The sequence below is a fragment of the Dryas octopetala genome, chromosome 4 (assembly GCF_963921425.1).
Source record: "Dryas octopetala chromosome 4, drDryOcto1.1, whole genome shotgun sequence".
In the NCBI taxonomy this organism is placed as follows: Eukaryota; Viridiplantae; Streptophyta; class Magnoliopsida; order Rosales; family Rosaceae; genus Dryas; species Dryas octopetala.
In genome coordinates this window covers 16,495,221-16,513,814 of record NC_141369.1, presented here as the reverse complement: position 1 = coordinate 16,513,814, position 18,594 = coordinate 16,495,221, and the positions used below count along the sequence as shown (strand labels likewise).

Sequence of the window (18,594 nt, the reverse complement as noted above, 5' to 3'; positions counted from 1 at the left end):
ATTGCTGCTTTCTGTGTGCTTGTCTTGTGCTGGCTCATTCTGTATCCCTATGTTTTCAGTTTTTGGTTTAGGCATGCATGATAGCAGCTAAAAACTGCTACATATACTTTGAAGCTAAAATGCTTTTTTTAAAATTGCTAACCAAATGGTATTTTAGACCTTTGATTTTAAAGTATCTTATCAAATTACAAACTAACAAACACTAAATAAAAATGGCATGTGTTCCCTTACCCTACTTCGATTGTAGCTTATATATGTGATTATGTTAAAGATGTCTTCAATGAACTTTTAGGTGGTTTGTTTGGTCGACTAATTTTGAAGATCCAAAAACATTGCTGAATTACAGTGCATTTTGGCATATTGCAATCATCAATTCCTTCTCTTTGGAAACTTGGACATTGAGGGCATTATACACATTTCATGCTCCAACGAATTATATGTGGAGTTGACTTACCCGACCCAATTAACCATCCCAAATTCCCAATAACGAACCGGGTCAACAATACAATACAGGACATATGTGTAATAAGGACAAATGAATGATACCCTTCGGGTACAAAAAATAAATGAATTAGGGTTTCAGTGTATAAAAGGCTAACATTAAACCCTAGGTTCAAAATCCCTCAATCTTCCCACAACCTAACCCCTAAAATCTCCAATCCGAGCTGCAAAAGCAAACTCCTGACAGGTCCTCTTTCTCTCCTTCTTTATTTCTTAGGGTTTAATTTTTTTGCTATGAATATATCACTGAATTTGGCTTTGGATCTGGTGCGGTGTGGTGCAGGGTAAGGTAGAGATGGCAACAGTACCAGGGCAACTGATATGGGAGATAGTGAAGAGGAACAACTCGTTTCTGGTGAAGGAGTTCGGGAGAGGCCACGCCGGCGTGCAGTTCAGCAAGGAGCCCAACAACCTCTTCAACATCAACTCCTACAAGTACTCTGGTACATTACACAACATTGCATCACATTCCCATTTCAATTTCTGTTTGGTTCCTGAGAAAATTTTTGATTTTTAATTGAGTGGGGTTTTGCAATCAGGGTTGGCAAACAAGAAAACTGTGACCATTCAGGGTGTGGGTAAAGATCAAGGTGTGCTGCTGGCAACTACTAAGACCAAGAAGCAGAACAAGCCTGCTGCTTTGCTCCACAAGTCTGTTATGAAGAAGGAGTTCCGCAGAATGGCCAATGCTGTAACAAACCAGGTAAATAAAGTTGCAAACTCTTCTCTGCTGAATGGTTGATTTTGCTAAGAAGATAGCTTGTAAGTAAGCTTATGCTACAGTTATGAGCCTTAACATGTAAGGAGGATCATTAATAATGGTTTCTTCAATGAAATACACTTGTTACGCTTGGCTTCTGAGAGTGCATTGTCATTTTTTATCAGATTGGAGTCTATTTGCTTATCATTTGTATGTTTTCCTGGGAAAAATTTGAAATGGGTTAAATCTCAAGGAGTTGAATGATTATTTTGCTAAGGAGATGGTTGTATGTTTATGCTGCAGTGATGAGGCTTTAACATGTAAGGAGGACCATCTATAATGGTTCTTCAATGAAATACAGTTGTTACGCTTGGCTTCTGAGCATGCATTGTGTTTTTTATTAGATTAGATTCTCTTTTTTAATCTCTCTTTCGTTGGTAAGCTGCATGTTTTACTGGGATGAATTTGAAATGGATTTACCTCAAGGGTCTGAATGATTATTTTACTAAGTAGATACTTGTAAGTTTACGCTGCAGTGATGAGCCTTAACATGTAAGAAAAACCTTTATAATGGTTTCTTCAATGAAATACACTTGTTACGCTTGGCTTCTGAGTGTGCATTGTTTTTTTTTTATTAGATTGGATTCTTTGTGTTAATTCCTCATTTGTAGGCAAGCTTCATGTTTTTCTGGGCAAAATCAGACATGGGTTTGTCCTAGGATCATCATGTATTTGTATTATATTGATAGCATGGATCTTTTTGTAAGGCACTTTCTAGATTGTCTCTTTTGTTAATTTTCTCGCTTTTTTCGTTTCTCATTGCAGGTGGCAAATAACTACTACAGGCCTGATCTGAAAAAAGGAGCCCTTGCAAGGTTGAGTGCTGTTCACAAGAGCCTCAAGGTTGCCAAGTCTGGTGTCAAGAAGAGGAACAGGCAGGCTGATAGAGTTCATGGCTGGAAATGAGTGAGTTAGATAGATGATTTTTATGCACTGGTGTGCTTTTCTTGATTTTGGATTGAGACGTCCTTCAAACATAGATGCATTTGGATTTGGGATTCTTTTTAATTTTGTTTGCATAATATTCTTGGACACCGAATTATGAGTATGCTTGTATTTTCTTTTTCCCAAAATGGTCAGAAATTTTCGGGAACTAACACTGATTGATTATTATGTTTGGTTAAATGAAAGGGAACCCAAGTTCATTTTCCTTTTTTATTTTGGTAAGTGAATCCAAGTGCCCAACAGCAATCACTCTGTAGAGGTTCTCAGAATATTTTAGCGTACTGAATGACACACCTGGCACCACACTAGACGTGGATTTTAAGCAGGACCAAGCAATATGGACAATAATTGAAGAAAAATATAATCCTTCAATGAAAAATCATTAATATGACATAGAATGAACTGTTATAGTATGACATAAGATGAACTGTTGTTGATTCGTTGACTAAATTATTCAACAATTTCTTGAATTTTCCAAACCAATGAATTAAGTGAGAACTGAGAACCAAGGTCCATGAAAATCTACTGTACATATATAGTCGTGAAGTCAAATAAGGACCCAATGCATAGCCACATGTCTCTGCAATCTTGTGGAGCTTCCCACCAAAACCAAGAGCGTATCCATTCTCAATGACAAATCAAGTTGAGCAACAGGTGGTCTTTTGGTTAACTGGCTGTCCGCGCATGTGCACAGTGGCTGGTTTGTTAGCACTCATTGGTTGAGTAGCTATCCTGCAACCCCAGAAAAAGAAAAAGAAAAAGAAAAAATATGAACACTGAAAAAGTTGCAGATATTTAGATCACAGATTAATCATAATTCTCTTTGTTATTTGCACCTAAACTGTTGATCTAAAATGCCCTTATGGCCTTATCAGAATTCATCAGATTTATAACATAAAAAGTAACATGGGGTTGAACTCACCTATTCTTTATCTCTGCAACCATAGTCATGAATGCCTGATCTACATTAGTGGAATTTTTGGCACTTGTTTCCAAGAATGGAATTCCTAGCTCATCTGCAAATGCCTTTTAAAACCAGGGGAAAAGAATTTGAACAACATAAAGTTACAATGGGTAAAGTGTGATCAATAATGCATGCTATTTTATACTCATAACAACATGATATCAAAGTAATCTTAGTTAGTAACTAAGAAACCTTGCTAACTTCAGAGGAGACCACTTTCTTGTCAGCCAAGTCACTTTTATTTCCAACCAAGAGCTTGTTCACATTTCCAACTGCAAATTTATCAATTTCTTGCAGCCAGGTCTTGACATTGTTAAAGCTCTCTTGGTCCGTGACATCATAGACAAGCTAGCAACAGAGTCAGGAGATCTAATCAATAATTGCAAAAGCCACATCCATGAAGGGCATCATATGAAAAGCTTGCAGAACCAAAAATCTCCATAAAAGGGTATAACGCGGGGAATGAATACATACAATGATGCCATGTGCACCACGGTAGTAGCTGCTTGTAATTGTTCTGAAACGTTCTTGACCAGCAGTGTCCCACTAAGCAGAAGAAATGGAGATTTTATAATTTTTGGGTAAGGAGCTTTGATTTTCCAATCTAGCACAATAAATATACTTACAATTTGAAGTTTAACAACTTTCCCATCCTGCTCCACTGTTCGAATTTTCTAAATAGAGGAAACAAAGAGATGAAATCACTGCCATGACATCAAAATACAAACATCAGAAGCTCTATATTATTTCACTATACTTACAAAGTCAACACCAATGGTACTTATGTAGCTGTCAATGTAAGAATCATCCTACACAAGGTGAGAGTGGAATTGTCAATAAATTGCAACAAAGAAGGCCATACCCAATGTAGATTGCATTAAGGTGCATTATGTCAACAACCATAGAAGTTGTAACAGAAGAAGGGAAAAATTAGACATCAGAATTCAAACAACATGGCAGGGGCTGCGTGCATGGGTGAGGTCTTTGGCTCAACCAACCTAGGTCACTAGGGTACAATTTTGCTCACCACCGTTAATGACCATTGTTAGTCATGGTGTTTATTATCAGTCCATTCATCATTTGTCACAAGTTGACATTAATTGTGGTTAAACTTTTGTAATAAATGAAACCACACATGTTAACCATACTGTAATATGCAGCACATGATAAGTGAGGTGGGAATGGTGAACCTTGGTTATTGGTGGTGAGCAAAATACTCAGATTACTAATATAAAGAGATCAGTGAGAGTAAAGATATAAGAAGGTAATGTATGTATATGGGAGAAGGGTGGCAAATAGAACTTAAGAAAATCATCACCCTATATGTCAAATTGATGAACTTTTACCGCAAATCTCAGTAGAAGACATGACTTGCCAACACCAGAGTCTCCAATGAGCAAAAGTTTGAAAAGATAGTCACTGCAAAATGGGGAAAATAACTAATTAGGACCTCAACCTTTATGCTTGGGTTATTAAAGGAATATATGTGTATATATTATCAAATCAAAATAGCAAAAGCACCCATTCTATTGAGATTACTATCAATAACTATGTGCCCTGCATCTGATTAATGTTTCTTCAAATGTATCCAAATACTGAAGGAGATTATAAGTGTCTAATCACACACCAAGACACAATAGAAAGTTGCATAATTACACAAGTATGACTAACATCCTACTCATATTATTTTACAAGTCTGGATTTCATGCACTGTATTTACAATTCTTGTCCCCACTACAATGAAAATTACATCTTAATTCTGGAAATGGGATCGAAAAAATTAATTTACATATAAGAGATATAAAAGAAAAGGATTGGATAAAAAGCCTTCATTGAAATCACAAATGCAAAAACAAAAACTTTGTTTGTGTTTGGTCAATAATCTGCATTATATTCCCTGTTCACCAAAAAAATTCAAAGACAAACTTTCTTCCAGTTATACAAGATACTACTCAACAATGGTCCTAAACAAACAATTCTCCAATCAACATAGCAAATCAAAAGCCATTCACATACCCAAAGAGTCAAAAACAAAATAACCCTTCATTAAAAACCAAAAAAAAATTATGGGGCTGACCAAATCCAATCCAAAATCCAATCAAATTAAAGCCATCACAAAAATATATGATACGTGTAGCATGCATGCATTATGTATGAAAGAGAACCAGAGAGAAAGAGAGAGAGATTACTATTCAGGAATCATGACTTGGCTGGTTGATTCAGATTTTGATGAGGAAGTTTCAGAAACTGAATGTTAATGAGGGAGAGAAGGAGAGGACTTTGTTGTGTTTATATATAGAAGACAACAGGTTGCGTCACATTGAAAGGTTCGTACGTCTTACTCGGCCGCCAGCTAGGAAGCTGACCCACACTTTGTTTTTTTTTTTTTTTTTGGGCTGATTTTAATTTTATGGGTTTTTGCTTAAAACTTAAAAGCCCATTTGGAAGGTCTGAATGCACAGTAAAGAGGGTCTTGTACTCTTGTCCTAGCTTAGCCCGTTGGATGTTAATCCATGTGTATTAACATATTTGGAAAACTTGCTAAAATGAAACAGGCACTTACAAATTTTAATCTTTTGTGAAAACTTCATAAACAATTTTGACTCTTTCAATCGGGCAAAGGTTGAATTAACAATGAGTTGAAAAGATCGAGATGGAACTGATTGATTGTATAATATAATTTAGAGTCGAGAAAAATAATGTGGTGTTGTAATGATGTAATCAATTGACAAGATGTTGGAACTAATTTTGTTGTGAACCTTCATTTACAAACTAGTGCTACAAAGCGTAGGAATAATTTGGTGTCTAATATTAGCCTAACTATATTGACTTTTGGTACCACAGAGAATATTCTAACTCGATAAACTGCCACTAGGCAATATGCAAGACAAAAATATAAGAAGCAGTTGCAGATTAAGGTTTTGGCAACAATGCAGAAACTCTCTCCATATACAAACTTGCTGAGCAAGTAAATATAAGTTATTGTTTATTCAAGAAACTGCCCAATCCAATCGTGCAAAGAACCATAAATCATTGGATTAGAAAAATCAAAGTCAAGATTGTAACTTATGGTCATTGTTTTTGTCTTGGGTAATTTAGACATGTGCCAATATCTTGTCTCACATGCACCACATGTTATAAGAAGTTTTAACAGTTTTTTTAAATCCTTGGGCTTAGGGAAGAGAATTCATATTTGAGATCTTTTAAAAAAAGTAAAGAGAAATATTACTAACTAGTTGATAACTATAAGTTTAACATTATAAAAACTACTATTTCTACCGTATTTACTAATTGTATTGTTGATCATATCTATAATAAAGATAAGACCCATGTCTGTAAATGGATTCTTTGTAAGAGATGCCAACGGTATATGTAATGAATGTACTTCTGAATTATTCCTGAAGTAGTTTCTTCTGATTTTTTATTTTTTCATAAACCATAAGAAATGTGCAACAAGATTTATAAACCAAACTTTCTGCCTATACAGAATCTGGCAATGGAAATGTTTGTTGAATGAGTCAAGTCAATGGAGTTCTCACACGCATTGGATTACCACGTTACTTGCCTTGATACAATTCTCTAACCATATAAATTAGCAACCATTGCACCATTTGCTCAACTACTCATTTCGCAGCCAACAAACCCCAAATTCCAGAAGCCATGTCTGTCAAGAAGTGTCATTCTCTAAACAGCGGCGACGCTGAGAAAGGTGGTGATGCTGTAACAGCAAAGCGCACACGCTTTGATCGGTGTTTTTCTTTCATGGAGATCTCAACAGAACCAGGAAAATCACTGAAAGAGATGGATTCAGAGAAGTTGAAGGCTGGGATAAAAAGGTGGGCTAAGGCTGTTGTTGCATATGCTAGACAAGTCAGTGGTCGCTTTGGAAGCTCTAGTGGCTAATTCACAAAACTAATTGGAAGTGTGTAATGAACATTGTTGTGCTCTGAACATGGTGAAGATCAAGATCTTGATGAGTTGGTCTGTGTGTGACAAGAGCTTGTATGCAAGTATTGGAGTTGAAGAGAGAGGGATCCAACAACCCAATGATGTAAATAGATGATTTTTCCATCCAAATAAGGCCTGCGCCAATTATACTGTATATAAATTACATGCACTTTTCTTAGTACTCCAACCCTATGGAAAATTTTCCAAACAGTTTGATATGTTATGTACCACAAAAAATAAAAACAAAATGTTGCACATTGCTTTGCTTTGTGTAGCGTAAGAGAAACTATCGCTGATATATATCTCATTTTGGATGTGAGTTTAAACAAAGGAGACTTAGAATCCAATTCATTTTATGAGTTTTTTTAAAACTAAAACCGGTAGTGATTTAAGATTTTTAATTAAGTTTTTTTATTTTTCTTCTTTGACGGTTTTATGATAAGTTTTAACTCTAAGATTTTGGACTTTGCTCAAAATCTCGTAGTTAAAACCTAACATGCAGCTTCTATAAAGCCCATTCTACACTCTAAGAGAGGAAATACCCTTCAAATAGAGGGAAATACCCTTCAAAATCGGAGAAGAACTTTATTATAAATTAAAAGGATTTTCTTATAAATTATTATGAATTAAAATGATTTTCTTATAAAATTTTAAAACGCCCTCAGTCTCCATCTAAAAACTGTTTCTCTAAAAGACCTAAGCCTAATTATCTCTTTAAACAATCTAAGGAAAAGTAGCATTAACCAGTACTATACATCTACTTACAAAACCATTACAATCCACCAAAAGAACAAACAAATAAGAAGACCAAAATTTTTGTACCACTTGCAGGCATCTACTCCAGAACAAATGCTGCTTACTTTCTACTTATGAGGAGATAGCAACTACAAAACCTCACATCTCTAGGCTCATTGTGACTTCTTAGCCAGACAGCCTGCACCACATGCCCTCTCTCCCGAAATGTTCCTCAAAAGCTGTTTAGAACACATGTTCTCAGCCTTTTTTGCACTTTTCACACGGTTGGCCTTTACCCAAGCAGGTTCCTGTAACAAAAGAGAGTTAACATCTTCCTTTTGACCATTAAATACTCTAGTTTTTCACAAGGGGGAGATTGAAATCACCTCGGGAACAATGCGGGAGAATCCAAACTTGATCAATAGGAGGACATGTTCCATAACCAGAATTGCAGCCAATCCAGGCTCTATCTTCCACTTGCCCTCCTCATCATATAACCATACTAGTAGTGCACAGTTGGTGCATATAGACATAACTATGAGAAACTGCAAATTGGAAGGTTAAGCGATATGAGTAGATTTTCTTCACCGAAATGTATACATAACCTGAAACCATATGTACCTGAAATATGTTCAGCCAAGCTCCAATTGTTGTGGAAACACGAGGAATCGGTCTTTTCAACATGGCAAGCAGCTTCAATGCATCTGCCCTAATTTCAGTGATGTTGTTCTGTGCAAAATGCAACTTTAACATTAATTACATACTACAAGTACAAACCATATAGACTTATAAAAATTAACAACAATGGTGAAAGCATGACTAAAAGCATAATATACCAAAATTGCAAAGGGAAAAGCAAGGGGGAATGCGCAAGCAAACATCATGATCATTCCAAACTGCAATGCCAACTCCAGAAAGTCTGCAGGTCCAATCGCAGTTCTAGTCAGCCGAAAATATATAAAACTACTGGGATTCTCATGATTGCTTCAAAATCATAAGGAAAAACAAATTTAATGGCATAAGACAAAGACATGAAGTTGAACATAATTGGCATATTACCATCAAACAGCCCGTCTTCAAGCTCCACGCCAATGCTTGCAGAATAAGCAGGCTTCAGGTACTCTTTTTCTACCCTAGAAGCAAACTGGATCTTCCCTGTTGATGATCCTTTTTCACGTTTTCTCTTGCTTCTTGATACCAGAATGGAAGATAAGGTCATGCTCAGGTAACATGAAAGGTAAACTTAAAAATACCCCAAAACATGAGGGATCAGAAGATGATAATAAATAGTGTATGCTTACCGAACTCTATACTTCTTATAACTGTACTTGATATATGGTAAAGTATTTTCCCACAAATTTTCCAACACCTGGAAAACATTGTCCAATTCAAAGAGCATGCAAAGACAGTAAAGGAAAGCAAAACATTGAATAAAATACGACTCATTTCACCTCAGAGACAAGGAGGCGTTGAATCAAGACTTTGCGGAGAGTTGAAAAGTTACGGTGCAAAAGTGCATGGTAGAAAACTCCTATATATGACTGCATGAAATAAAGACCAAACACCTGAAAGAAAATTTAAGTCCTTCAGAAAAATTATCCACAAGAGAGCAAAAAGCCACAATGGATGGATCAATCTCCACTTAATACCTTGTAGACCAAGCTGTCAGCTCTTTTTTCTGGGTTATCATTATTTTCATACTTAATGAGCTTGACAGACACCTTGGCCCCGAATTGTGTAAAGAACTGAATGGCACAAAGATATATGGTTGTCAGGCCAAACCTGAAAACAAAATTTCAGGATAAGTGTCATCTTCATGTTATAATTCCATCAAGAATTAATACCACAGGAAAAAAAGTGAATGTTTTGCATGTCTTATTGGGATATGACAGCAATCTATTCCTTTGATAAGCATAACTTGGGCACAAATGCTACTATCCATGAGATGAAAGCTGCGGATCAGATTGATAGTGCCCCTAAATTTGGTTTCTCTTTGCCCAAACATGCCTAATCATACTTGTGCAAGATTCGCCTCTCTCAGTCTCTCAAAGCTATAATGTTTTCCAAGGAGTCCATGAGCCAAAAATTAAAACAGAACTCAAAACCTCAATCCCTCTTGTTGACATAAATTTCTAAGCAACCAAACAGAGGACAAGTGCAACAGCGGATACAAATTCTAAAGACTCATTATTTCAAGACCCAATAAAGCCCAAATTTTTCCTCCAATAAAACTATATGATTATGTAAGTGAATGCATTTATATGAATGCAAGAGAAGTCAGTGTCTTACTTCATAATATCGGAGCCAATAACCTCGTAAATATGAGCATATGCCAGTTCAAATGGTAACTGGAGGCATATAATACTGAAGATAATGATAGCATCATTTCGGAATCTCATGAATTGTCCAAACCACTCAATTCTTTGGAACATTTCTTTCTCTTTTGTTTTGTCAGTACCCCATTTCTTTACAAATTCAACAGATGACTGTGAGGAACTCCACTCCATGGCCTGTCTATATCCCAGGTCAACTCCAATTGGATAACTAATCTGCCATCTAAAACATGCAACCCTTTGAGAGAAAGAGGTAAAGGAAAAAAGAACAAGCATAAATCTGATAACCCCAAGTCAAGTTTATGGTAAGCCAAGTTACCTGGCTAAAAGGGCAACATTTTTGCGTTTCCAAAACTGGGAAAACATTATAGCCCACAATATTATGCTTATGAAGAAAATGGGGAGTACCAGTAACCGCAATGACCTAAGGAAGATATTCAGCAAACACACAACAGTTTCACTAAGCAATGTTGCACTAGGTGCACATATAAAATAATATTGACAGCAAACAGGGATATTAAGAAAGAGTGTAGCAGACCCACCCAAAATCAAATATCTGCAAAATAAGCCCAAATGCAGCTGGAAAGAGCAACCACTGTGTATACATTCCAAGGAAAGCAAAATAGATGGCAATCTACAAAGATGTTAAATTCTTAATTAATAGAAGGCAGGATATTGACAAAATAATTTGTTAATGCAACTAAATTACCTTTGTACCAAAATATGAATAAATCTCATCTATTGGCTGGTTTGTGAAGTCCCACCACTGTAGTGCCCAAGTGTGAAGGAGCTCCTTCCTTTTTGTTTCATCTATCAGTCAAAAGTCATCTTACTTTAGGGTTAACAGAGATGCACATAGTTTGTAAATTTGTAAACATACCATGCAAAGGAAAGACTTCTTTGACAATCCTCTCTGACTCCATTTTCTGAAGTAAATATTCCCCAACTTCCCAATGGAACTCTTTGCTGTCAAATCTTAAAGTTACTGCTGACTGGCTCTTGTTCATCTGTAAATTTCAGTTCAATATTTTTCAATGGGAAAAATTTTATGGACACATTTGACACAGACATACAATTATATTAGACAGTATTCCAAAGGTCTTTGTTGTTTTTGCATCAAATCACAGGGGCACACGATTAGGATGATCCATATTACCATAACCAAGTAATAAAATCAAAGTTTAGAGCAATGAACTATCAGAGGTCAACCGGTGGGATGTATTCAATCAAAGAGTAACAATAAGAGCATGGAGACAAACATGAAATTGTAATGTAAAATCATGTTGGACATCTGATTCAAAAAGAGAACCTTATATAGTATATAGATTTATAGGCATTATAAGTTGAATGACTCACAATTCCATATATTAAGTGCCTATAGCAAGAAAAACGCTCACACCAGCTGAACAAAGAACCATCAGGCTGTCTCACAAAAGCATCAGCCTCCTCCCATTCAAATTGTAAATCCATCCCTGAAATCCAGTGCAGCATTCTAATTTTATGTAACATAAATTGTATTCTCGATGTGGAAATTAATAGATACTAGCATCTGTATAGAGCTCAAAATGTGAAATAAGAAAATTTGAAAGCCAACTAGAATGGGACTGCAATATATTACCGATATGAGTTCGCTTTTGAATTTGCAACTCGGCTGCAGCCCTCCCCAATGTCTCCAAAGGTGCTGCCAGCTGAAAGAAAGAAAACTAAGGCTCAGCAACTAAACTCAAGAGTCATACTGTAATGATTCTTTCAGTAATGGTAATACTGTAGTACATTAAAAAACAAGGATAGAAGTCAGGAGTCTCAGGACAAAAGCATAGGTGAATACATGCATCGATACATAATACAAACATTCATATACATTAGTTAAATAATTTTCCTCGGAAGCAATAGTTATAGATACAGAAAGAGAGTCTCAGAAATATTTATGAAATCTATTGTCATAAGCAAATTGCATGAAACATTGTATGGTATTATAAATCAATTACTGAAAAACTAAATGAAAAATCGAAGTAGGAGTGTAATAGAAAAAGTTCAAAAAACAAACCTTGATGAATTCATCAACAACGCCCCGGACTCTCTCAACTATCAGACCCACATTCCTGAACTCCTCTACCAAAAACTCCACACAGTCAGAAGCTTTATCTTCTTCCTTCACATTTCTCTTTGGAACCACCACCCCAATCTCAAAAGCAGTATGTTCCTCCTCAACCAAATTCATTTCCAGCCCACAAAACAAGTCTAACACCTGGAGATAGTCAAAGGGCTCCCTGTGCTTAGGATCCAAATGATGCCCAGATCAAAAAAGATATGTGTACTTTTTTGAAAACTGGCTCAAATAGTGAAGTGGGTAATTGTATTTGGGAAAAAAAGAGGCTTGCAGAGACCAAAGGCAAGGTTTTTCTGTTGAAATGGGTGAAATTGCCAAATGGGTCTATACGTTTGGAACAAATGGTGGTCTCTGCCGTTTGGATCAAACGAAACGTTGTGACATTATGACGTTGTGGGTTTCAAACATACAGATACAGATAAATGTGGGTTCTTGGAAAGATAGGAACAAACACAAAGTGAGAGAGAGAGAGAGAGAGAGATGAGAACAGGTGGCTGAGTAGTCGGGTATTTGGGAGAACAGTTGCGAAGGACAGACACATAGGATGGTGGTGTGGAAGAGGATGAACACGTGGTTCGGGGACTTGGCGGTTTCTTTTGTTTGCAGATTGGAAAGGGGAAGGGTACGACTCTCCATGTTACCTTGGTCTGTGCATTTGACTATGCATTTTGTTGGGTAAACATTATTTTCAAACATGTTCCCTCTAAACGAAAGAAATGCTACAGTCCTCGTCTTCACTCATTGGGAAATGGGAACCACCAGTAAGGTAAACTCTGTTACCCAACATTTAATAATAAAAGCTGTTATATGGGGAACTTTAAAAAATAGTTTCTCTTTTGACCGGGAACTTTAAAAAATAGTTAAAACGTGCATCCTTTATTCCTTTAAGCTTTTAGCTTCTTTTTTATTTTATTAATAATATTTAAAATTATGGCAAAAAAATAATAATCTTTAAAATTATAACTATTGTAAAGGTCAAAATATGTTCCTGCAACGTTAAATCTAATGTGTATACCAATTAATTACTGCTCTGGCATTTCTCCTTTACACACGGTCCAAGAGATTTTGAATTCGAATTCTCCCTTCTAAGTTTTAATTAAAAAAAGTTTTGTATCATACTTGAACCCTTGATTTTGCTTATATTTTTAAAACTTAGAAAAAATTATTAAAAGTCTTTAATAGGTGAAAAAAAATGGTTGGTTTTCAATATTTTCCTTAACTATTTTGGTAAACCAAATTTATAAACTTCAATAGTCACTTTTCTTAAATTATAACTAGCTACATCAGACACAGGTGATGTGTATATAATAAAGTGAATGTAACAGAGGTTACAGTAGACATAAAAATATGAGGCATGCATAAAAAAAAGTGGATAAGTTGAAAGTGGGGTGATGCAATTATCAAATTATCATAATTTTTAGAATATTATTAAGACTGTAAGATAATAGGAAGAAAAAAAGTTTATATATATTAAGTTGTGTTATTATTATTTTTAGAGATAATTAGTTTTAAATTCTTTAGAAAAACAATTTTTAGATGGAAACTGATGATATTTTAAAATTTATAAGACTAAGAGTATTTTAAAATTTATGAAAAAATCCTTTTAAAACATAATAATTAAGAAGAAAGTTTTTTAATTCATAATAAAGTCATTTTAATTTATAAGAAAATCCTTTTAATTCATAATAAAGTCTTTCCTAGATTTGAAGGGTATTTACCCCTATTTGAAGGGTATTTACCCTCTTAAGATGTAGAGTGAGCTTTGTAGATGCTGCATGTTAGGTTTTAATTCCGAAATTTTGGACGGTTAGAGTTAAAACCTAACATAAAATCGTCAAAAAAGAAAAATAAAAAGACTTAATTAAAAATCTTAAATTACTACCGATTTTAGTTTAAAAAAATCTCATAAAATGGACTGAACTCTAAATCCCCTTATTTTTATTCAGAGCCACCTTTTGCACGCCTCTCTCTCTCTATCTGGGTTATTTATGTAATTTACTTTCAGATTATCAATAGTTTATGTAACTTGTGTTGTTGCAATCTGCACTTTTGCAGTGATTATTCTGTAGCAGACTTGGTGGGCACACAGTAAAAGAAGATGGCAGCTGCCAGGACTGAGGAGTGTGTATATGACCCTATGAGTAGGAATTGCTAGATGTCCCTTCATTCCTTGCTGTCTTTCTGGGTCCAATCATTCAATGAATATATTCAAGATGACATTTAAATAGCATGATAGTGGGAGTAATGAGACTTTCTGGTGGGATTCAAATTCAATGCATGTATTACTAGGCAAAGGGTACTCACAATTTTAGTGCAAAAGGATTGTTGAGCTCTTGAGCTCCCCCCTCTTCCTGGGAAATACATTAGCTTTTTGTAGTACAAAAGATGCATATTCAATTATTCATACATCATTTGCTTATATGAATTAGTGTGTGAAATATAAGTTAGAAAAGAAATTAGGATAGAAGTTAAATGGGGTAAGTTGAGTAAGGGTATGTGGACAATGATACTTCAATTTTGTGAAATATCTAGAATCTTAAATCCTAAACAAACTCTTAAAAATTGCACACATAATGTAACATAACATGTTATATAAATTTTACGTCATTAATTTTCATTTCGTGTCAAATTGGTATGGTTTTTTAGACAAAAAATTTAATAAAACTTAAAAAGAAGTCTAATAATTTGACACAAAATGAAAATTAAGATGAAAGCCCAATGCATGCTAACCCAAGTCCAAAAATTCCATATACTCCACACAGGCCCAGGAAAGAAAAGGGGAAGGAAACTTCGCCCTCTCCTGACTTTCTTACGACATAAACGCGAAACGCGTACGACTCGTTAAAATCACTTCACAGATACTCTCTTTCTCTTTCTTCGTCGCTTTGGTCCAAAAACACAGACTTTCTCCGATCAAAAACCAAAACCCTAGAAAATCAAATCCCCAAAATCCACCATGGGGAACACCGAGAAGCTGTTGAACCAGATCATGGAGCTGAAATTCACGTCCAAGTCGCTCCAACGCCAATCCAGAAAGTGTGAGAAAGAGGAGAAAGCCGAGAAACTGAAGATCAAGAAGGCCATGGAGAAGGGTAACGTCGACGGCGCTCGGATCTATGCCGAGAACGCGATCCGGAAGCGCACCGAGCAGATGAACTACCTCCGGCTCGCGTCGCGGCTCGACGCCGTAGTGGCTCGGCTCGACACGCAGGCCAAGATGTCCACTATCAACAAGTCCATGGGCAATATCGTCAAATCGCTCGAGTCGTCGCTGGCCACCGGGAACCTCCAGAAGATGTCCGAGACCATGGACTCGTTCGAGAAGCAGTTCGTCAACATGGAGGTCCAGGCCGAGTTCATGGAGAGCGCCATGGCCGGCTCCACCTCGCTCTCGACGCCCGAAGGTGAGGTCAACAGTCTTATGCAGCAGGTGGCCGACGATTACGGGCTCGAGGTCTCCGTGGGCCTGCCGCAGCCCGCGGCCCACGCTGTGCCCGCGAAGGAGACCGAGAAGGTTGATGAAGATGACCTCTCCAGGAGGCTTGCGGAGCTCAAGGCTAAGGGATAATTGAGCAAAAGTGATCAGCTTGTGTGAGAATTCGATATATATGATATGCTTATATTGTTTGTAGTCGTTTCTAATTATGAGTTGTGACTCAATTCGGAACAATTTGCAACATAATGATTGTGTATATTTGCCAAATTCGGATTCGCCACAATATGTTATGTGGGCTTTGTTGCATACAAGTTGCTTTAACACGCTGTTTGCATCTGTTTTTCATTGATAAGATGTTGGATATGGTATTTTGTGTGGTTATTTATAATTGATATGTGAATGTGTTTGTGTGCTTGTGTTTTACATTGGGAAAGAGCTTGTGATTTGTCTAGATTGAGTGAATTGGCCAATTGGGATATGGATAATACGCGATTGTATGGATGGCAAGTTTTGGATATGGCTGCCTTTTGCTGCTTTGGTGTCGGATGAACACTCTTTTCTTTTAAACTGTGAATGCCGCTGGAAATTTATATATACATAAGTTTGGTGTTGGATTTCTGATTGTGATCGATGGGTACAATGTTTTCAGTTTCTTTGGGGTATACTGTGATTATTGTTGATTGGGATTAGGACGATTGTTTCTGTGAACTAAGTGCATGTTCATTGACTGAGTTGGTTTTCACCGTTGTATATACAAATTAGGTTTGATTAAGGACGTGATTTATTGCTTTTGTGGCTCTGTTTTGTGTTTAGAGCTTTTGTTTACGATCATAAACTTTGAATTGATTGATTATGGCTTATAAAAATCTTCTATGTAATTGTACACCATTGCCACAGAATGTTATACTGGTTTTGTATCCATTTTGAGGCCTTGCAACGTTTTCTTTTTTATAATCTACCTATGCTATATTGTGTATGCATGAAAAACGGTTTATGGTGTACTGTTAAGTGTTGAGACAATGTGTCTCATTGTCTTTATGATATTTGCTTCATATTTAATTAATTGGTACTATACTTAATATAGAACAGGGGACTTGTGTTATCTTGTTCTTGTAAACAGCAGTCTTGTTGATCTTACCAAAATTCTGAGAGTTGTTCTGGGGTTTCTATAATGATGCCAACATGCTGTTAGAATGAGTTGTTTCTCATGGGGTATATCATATTATGCTTTTTTCTTTGTCCAGCCCTAATAGCTTGAAAGTAGTTAGTTTTGAGATCTGAATCTCCTCATCTAGTGTGCTTAACTGCAATTCAGTTTATGGCTTTGCTGCTTCCCCCATTTAGTATCATGGTATCATTTATGATAATGTGGAAAAGTTATGCTGCTTACTTTTCAGTGAAGGAAAGCAATTTTGAGGAATCTCGGTGTGTGTGTTTTCTTGGTTGCTTTTTTAATAGTCAGTTTCACAACCTGCTTGTGAATGTTGTTCTTCTCTTTGTAATTTTTAAATGGTGTCAAAATACAAAGTTTATAAACCATGTGACTGAGATGCACTTGATGTGTTTGATGAAGGTCTGCTGGTGAAGGGGGACATTTAAATATATGATGAGATTTTTTAAACGTGTTAAATAAGTTTGAGCTAGGCAGCCAACAAGTGATGCCAATTGCAAGGTATATATTACGTAGTTATGAACAATGCTTAAAGATGGATACCACCCTATGTGGTTGGTATAGCAAAACATCAAAACATAATAAAGAACAGACACAACCAAAGCAGGAAGAGTGGCTTATACATTCAAAACTTGTGAGCTTTGGTAATTATAAGGGAACTCAAATAGCAAGCATGAGCAGCTCTGTTTCACATGTTTTCAACTCTGAGCAGCAGTCTTTGCAGTCTCTTTGGAGGCCAAAGGCTTTGAAACTGAGCTCGCAAGCCTTCGAAGATTCCTAGAGCTCCCAAGCTTCTGGAAACCCTTCTGAACTCTCTGAAAGAGTTTTCCTGTTGGGGCACGTGATACATGGAACTCAATTGCATCTATGTACCAACCACCTCTTCCCTTTAAGCCAACAATTCTTTGGCCTCCTTCCACTGTGAAAGTAAAGGGTGTGCCTTCTTCAACTCCAAATGGTCCAAATGTTCTTTTGTTGCTCTGAAATTTTAGCGACCGGATCACCGGACTGCCACCATACACCACTGGACAGTAGTGTCCACTCACACTGACTAGGTACTCACCTGGGTACTGCAGCCTTATCTGCAAGACATGAAAATACAAAATAAAAACTAAAAACTTTCGTTTTGAGAGTTGAGATGTGATCAGTAAATATGAGCTTTGAAGCTAACCTCAGCAGTTTGATGACCTTCAAGACCTCCATGCCTTTCAGCTTTCACAGGCTTACCATTTTTATCATACACCACAAGAATGGAGTCGATGCAACGATCATAAACAAGTGTGATTTCTCTCACCCCATGGTAGATCCCATCGTCCCAATTAGTTCCACCATTTCCTCCCCATGGTCCCATTGTTATGGTCTTCCTCTTCCCACTTGCATGCTCCTTGTCCTTGCCACCTTCCTATATAAAAGTTGATACAATTTTTCCGTATTCAAAGGTCATAGAAGGTGAAGTTAATGATCAAGTGCAACATAGAACAATCAAAGTGAGTAAATAATGGATGTGAAAATGAAATAACACTTGACCCATTTGCTTACCATAGGGCTCAGTGAAGGTTTGAGAAGCAAGATGCTTAGCACAATGGTTGGTGGTGGTGAGTGATACTAATATAGAGGTATATGAAGGAAAATCAAACAAGTTTGTATGGTTAATTAGTAGTAGAAAGTGATGCCAAATGTCGGGAGATAGA

At 36.5% G+C, this 18,594-nt stretch overlaps 5 protein-coding genes and 3 non-coding genes across 8 annotated transcripts; 5 read left to right on the top strand and 3 right to left on the bottom strand.

The window, feature by feature from the left end:
- The first annotated feature begins 547 nt into the window (after window positions 1-547).
- LOC147287388 (large ribosomal subunit protein eL28y-like) lies at window positions 548-2,412 on the top strand. The gene is made up of 4 exons (XM_086241203.1): window positions 548-688; window positions 785-944; window positions 1,041-1,204; window positions 2,027-2,412. The coding sequence occupies exons 2-4, from the start codon at window positions 797-799 to the stop codon at window positions 2,165-2,167; spliced, it is 453 nt and encodes a 150-aa protein (XP_086097329.1). The 5' UTR covers window positions 548-688; window positions 785-796; the 3' UTR covers window positions 2,168-2,412.
- Window positions 1,278-1,367, top strand: LOC147287391 (small nucleolar RNA R24). Its single transcript, XR_015122149.1, has one exon. It is a non-coding gene; the product is annotated as a small nucleolar RNA R24 (small nucleolar RNA).
- Window positions 1,498-1,587, top strand: LOC147287390 (small nucleolar RNA R24). Its single transcript, XR_015122147.1, has one exon. It is a non-coding gene; the product is annotated as a small nucleolar RNA R24 (small nucleolar RNA).
- Window positions 1,731-1,819, top strand: LOC147287389 (small nucleolar RNA R24). Its single transcript, XR_015122148.1, has one exon. It is a non-coding gene; the product is annotated as a small nucleolar RNA R24 (small nucleolar RNA).
- A 139-nt stretch (window positions 2,413-2,551) lies between the features above and the next one.
- Window positions 2,552-5,459, bottom strand: LOC147287387 (GTP-binding protein YPTM2-like). Its single transcript, XM_086242747.1, has 8 exons — window positions 5,360-5,459; window positions 4,517-4,589; window positions 3,932-3,979; window positions 3,797-3,844; window positions 3,645-3,716; window positions 3,363-3,518; window positions 3,129-3,232; window positions 2,552-2,938 (listed from the first exon to the last, which is right to left on the bottom strand). Exons 1-8 carry the CDS (start codon window positions 5,371-5,373, stop codon window positions 2,845-2,847), a joined length of 609 nt encoding a protein of 202 aa, XP_086098873.1. The 5' UTR covers window positions 5,374-5,459; the 3' UTR covers window positions 2,552-2,844.
- Window positions 5,460-7,852: 2,393 nt separating this feature from the next.
- LOC147287386 (anoctamin-like protein) lies at window positions 7,853-12,752 on the bottom strand. The gene is made up of 16 exons (XM_086241529.1): window positions 12,234-12,752; window positions 11,805-11,874; window positions 11,543-11,658; window positions 11,067-11,193; window positions 10,896-10,996; window positions 10,729-10,820; window positions 10,506-10,610; window positions 10,143-10,409; window positions 9,503-9,635; window positions 9,305-9,418; window positions 9,155-9,222; window positions 8,913-9,043; window positions 8,690-8,772; window positions 8,475-8,582; window positions 8,240-8,398; window positions 7,853-8,161 (listed from the first exon to the last, which is right to left on the bottom strand). Exons 1-16 carry the CDS (start codon window positions 12,405-12,407, stop codon window positions 8,027-8,029), a joined length of 1,983 nt encoding a protein of 660 aa, XP_086097655.1. The 5' UTR covers window positions 12,408-12,752; the 3' UTR covers window positions 7,853-8,026.
- Window positions 12,753-15,109: 2,357 nt separating this feature from the next.
- LOC147287385 (ESCRT-related protein CHMP1B) lies at window positions 15,110-16,120 on the top strand. The gene has a single exon (XM_086239633.1). It carries the CDS (start codon window positions 15,253-15,255, stop codon window positions 15,862-15,864), a length of 612 nt encoding a protein of 203 aa, XP_086095759.1. The 5' UTR covers window positions 15,110-15,252; the 3' UTR covers window positions 15,865-16,120.
- Window positions 16,121-17,388: 1,268 nt separating this feature from the next.
- On the bottom strand, window positions 17,389-18,587 carry LOC147287384 (Mannose-binding lectin superfamily protein). The gene is made up of 3 exons (XM_086239632.1): window positions 18,443-18,587; window positions 18,075-18,305; window positions 17,389-17,985 (listed from the first exon to the last, which is right to left on the bottom strand). Exons 1-3 carry the CDS (start codon window positions 18,443-18,445, stop codon window positions 17,602-17,604), a joined length of 618 nt encoding a protein of 205 aa, XP_086095758.1. The 5' UTR covers window positions 18,446-18,587; the 3' UTR covers window positions 17,389-17,601.
- Between the last annotated feature and the right edge of the window lie 7 nt (window positions 18,588-18,594).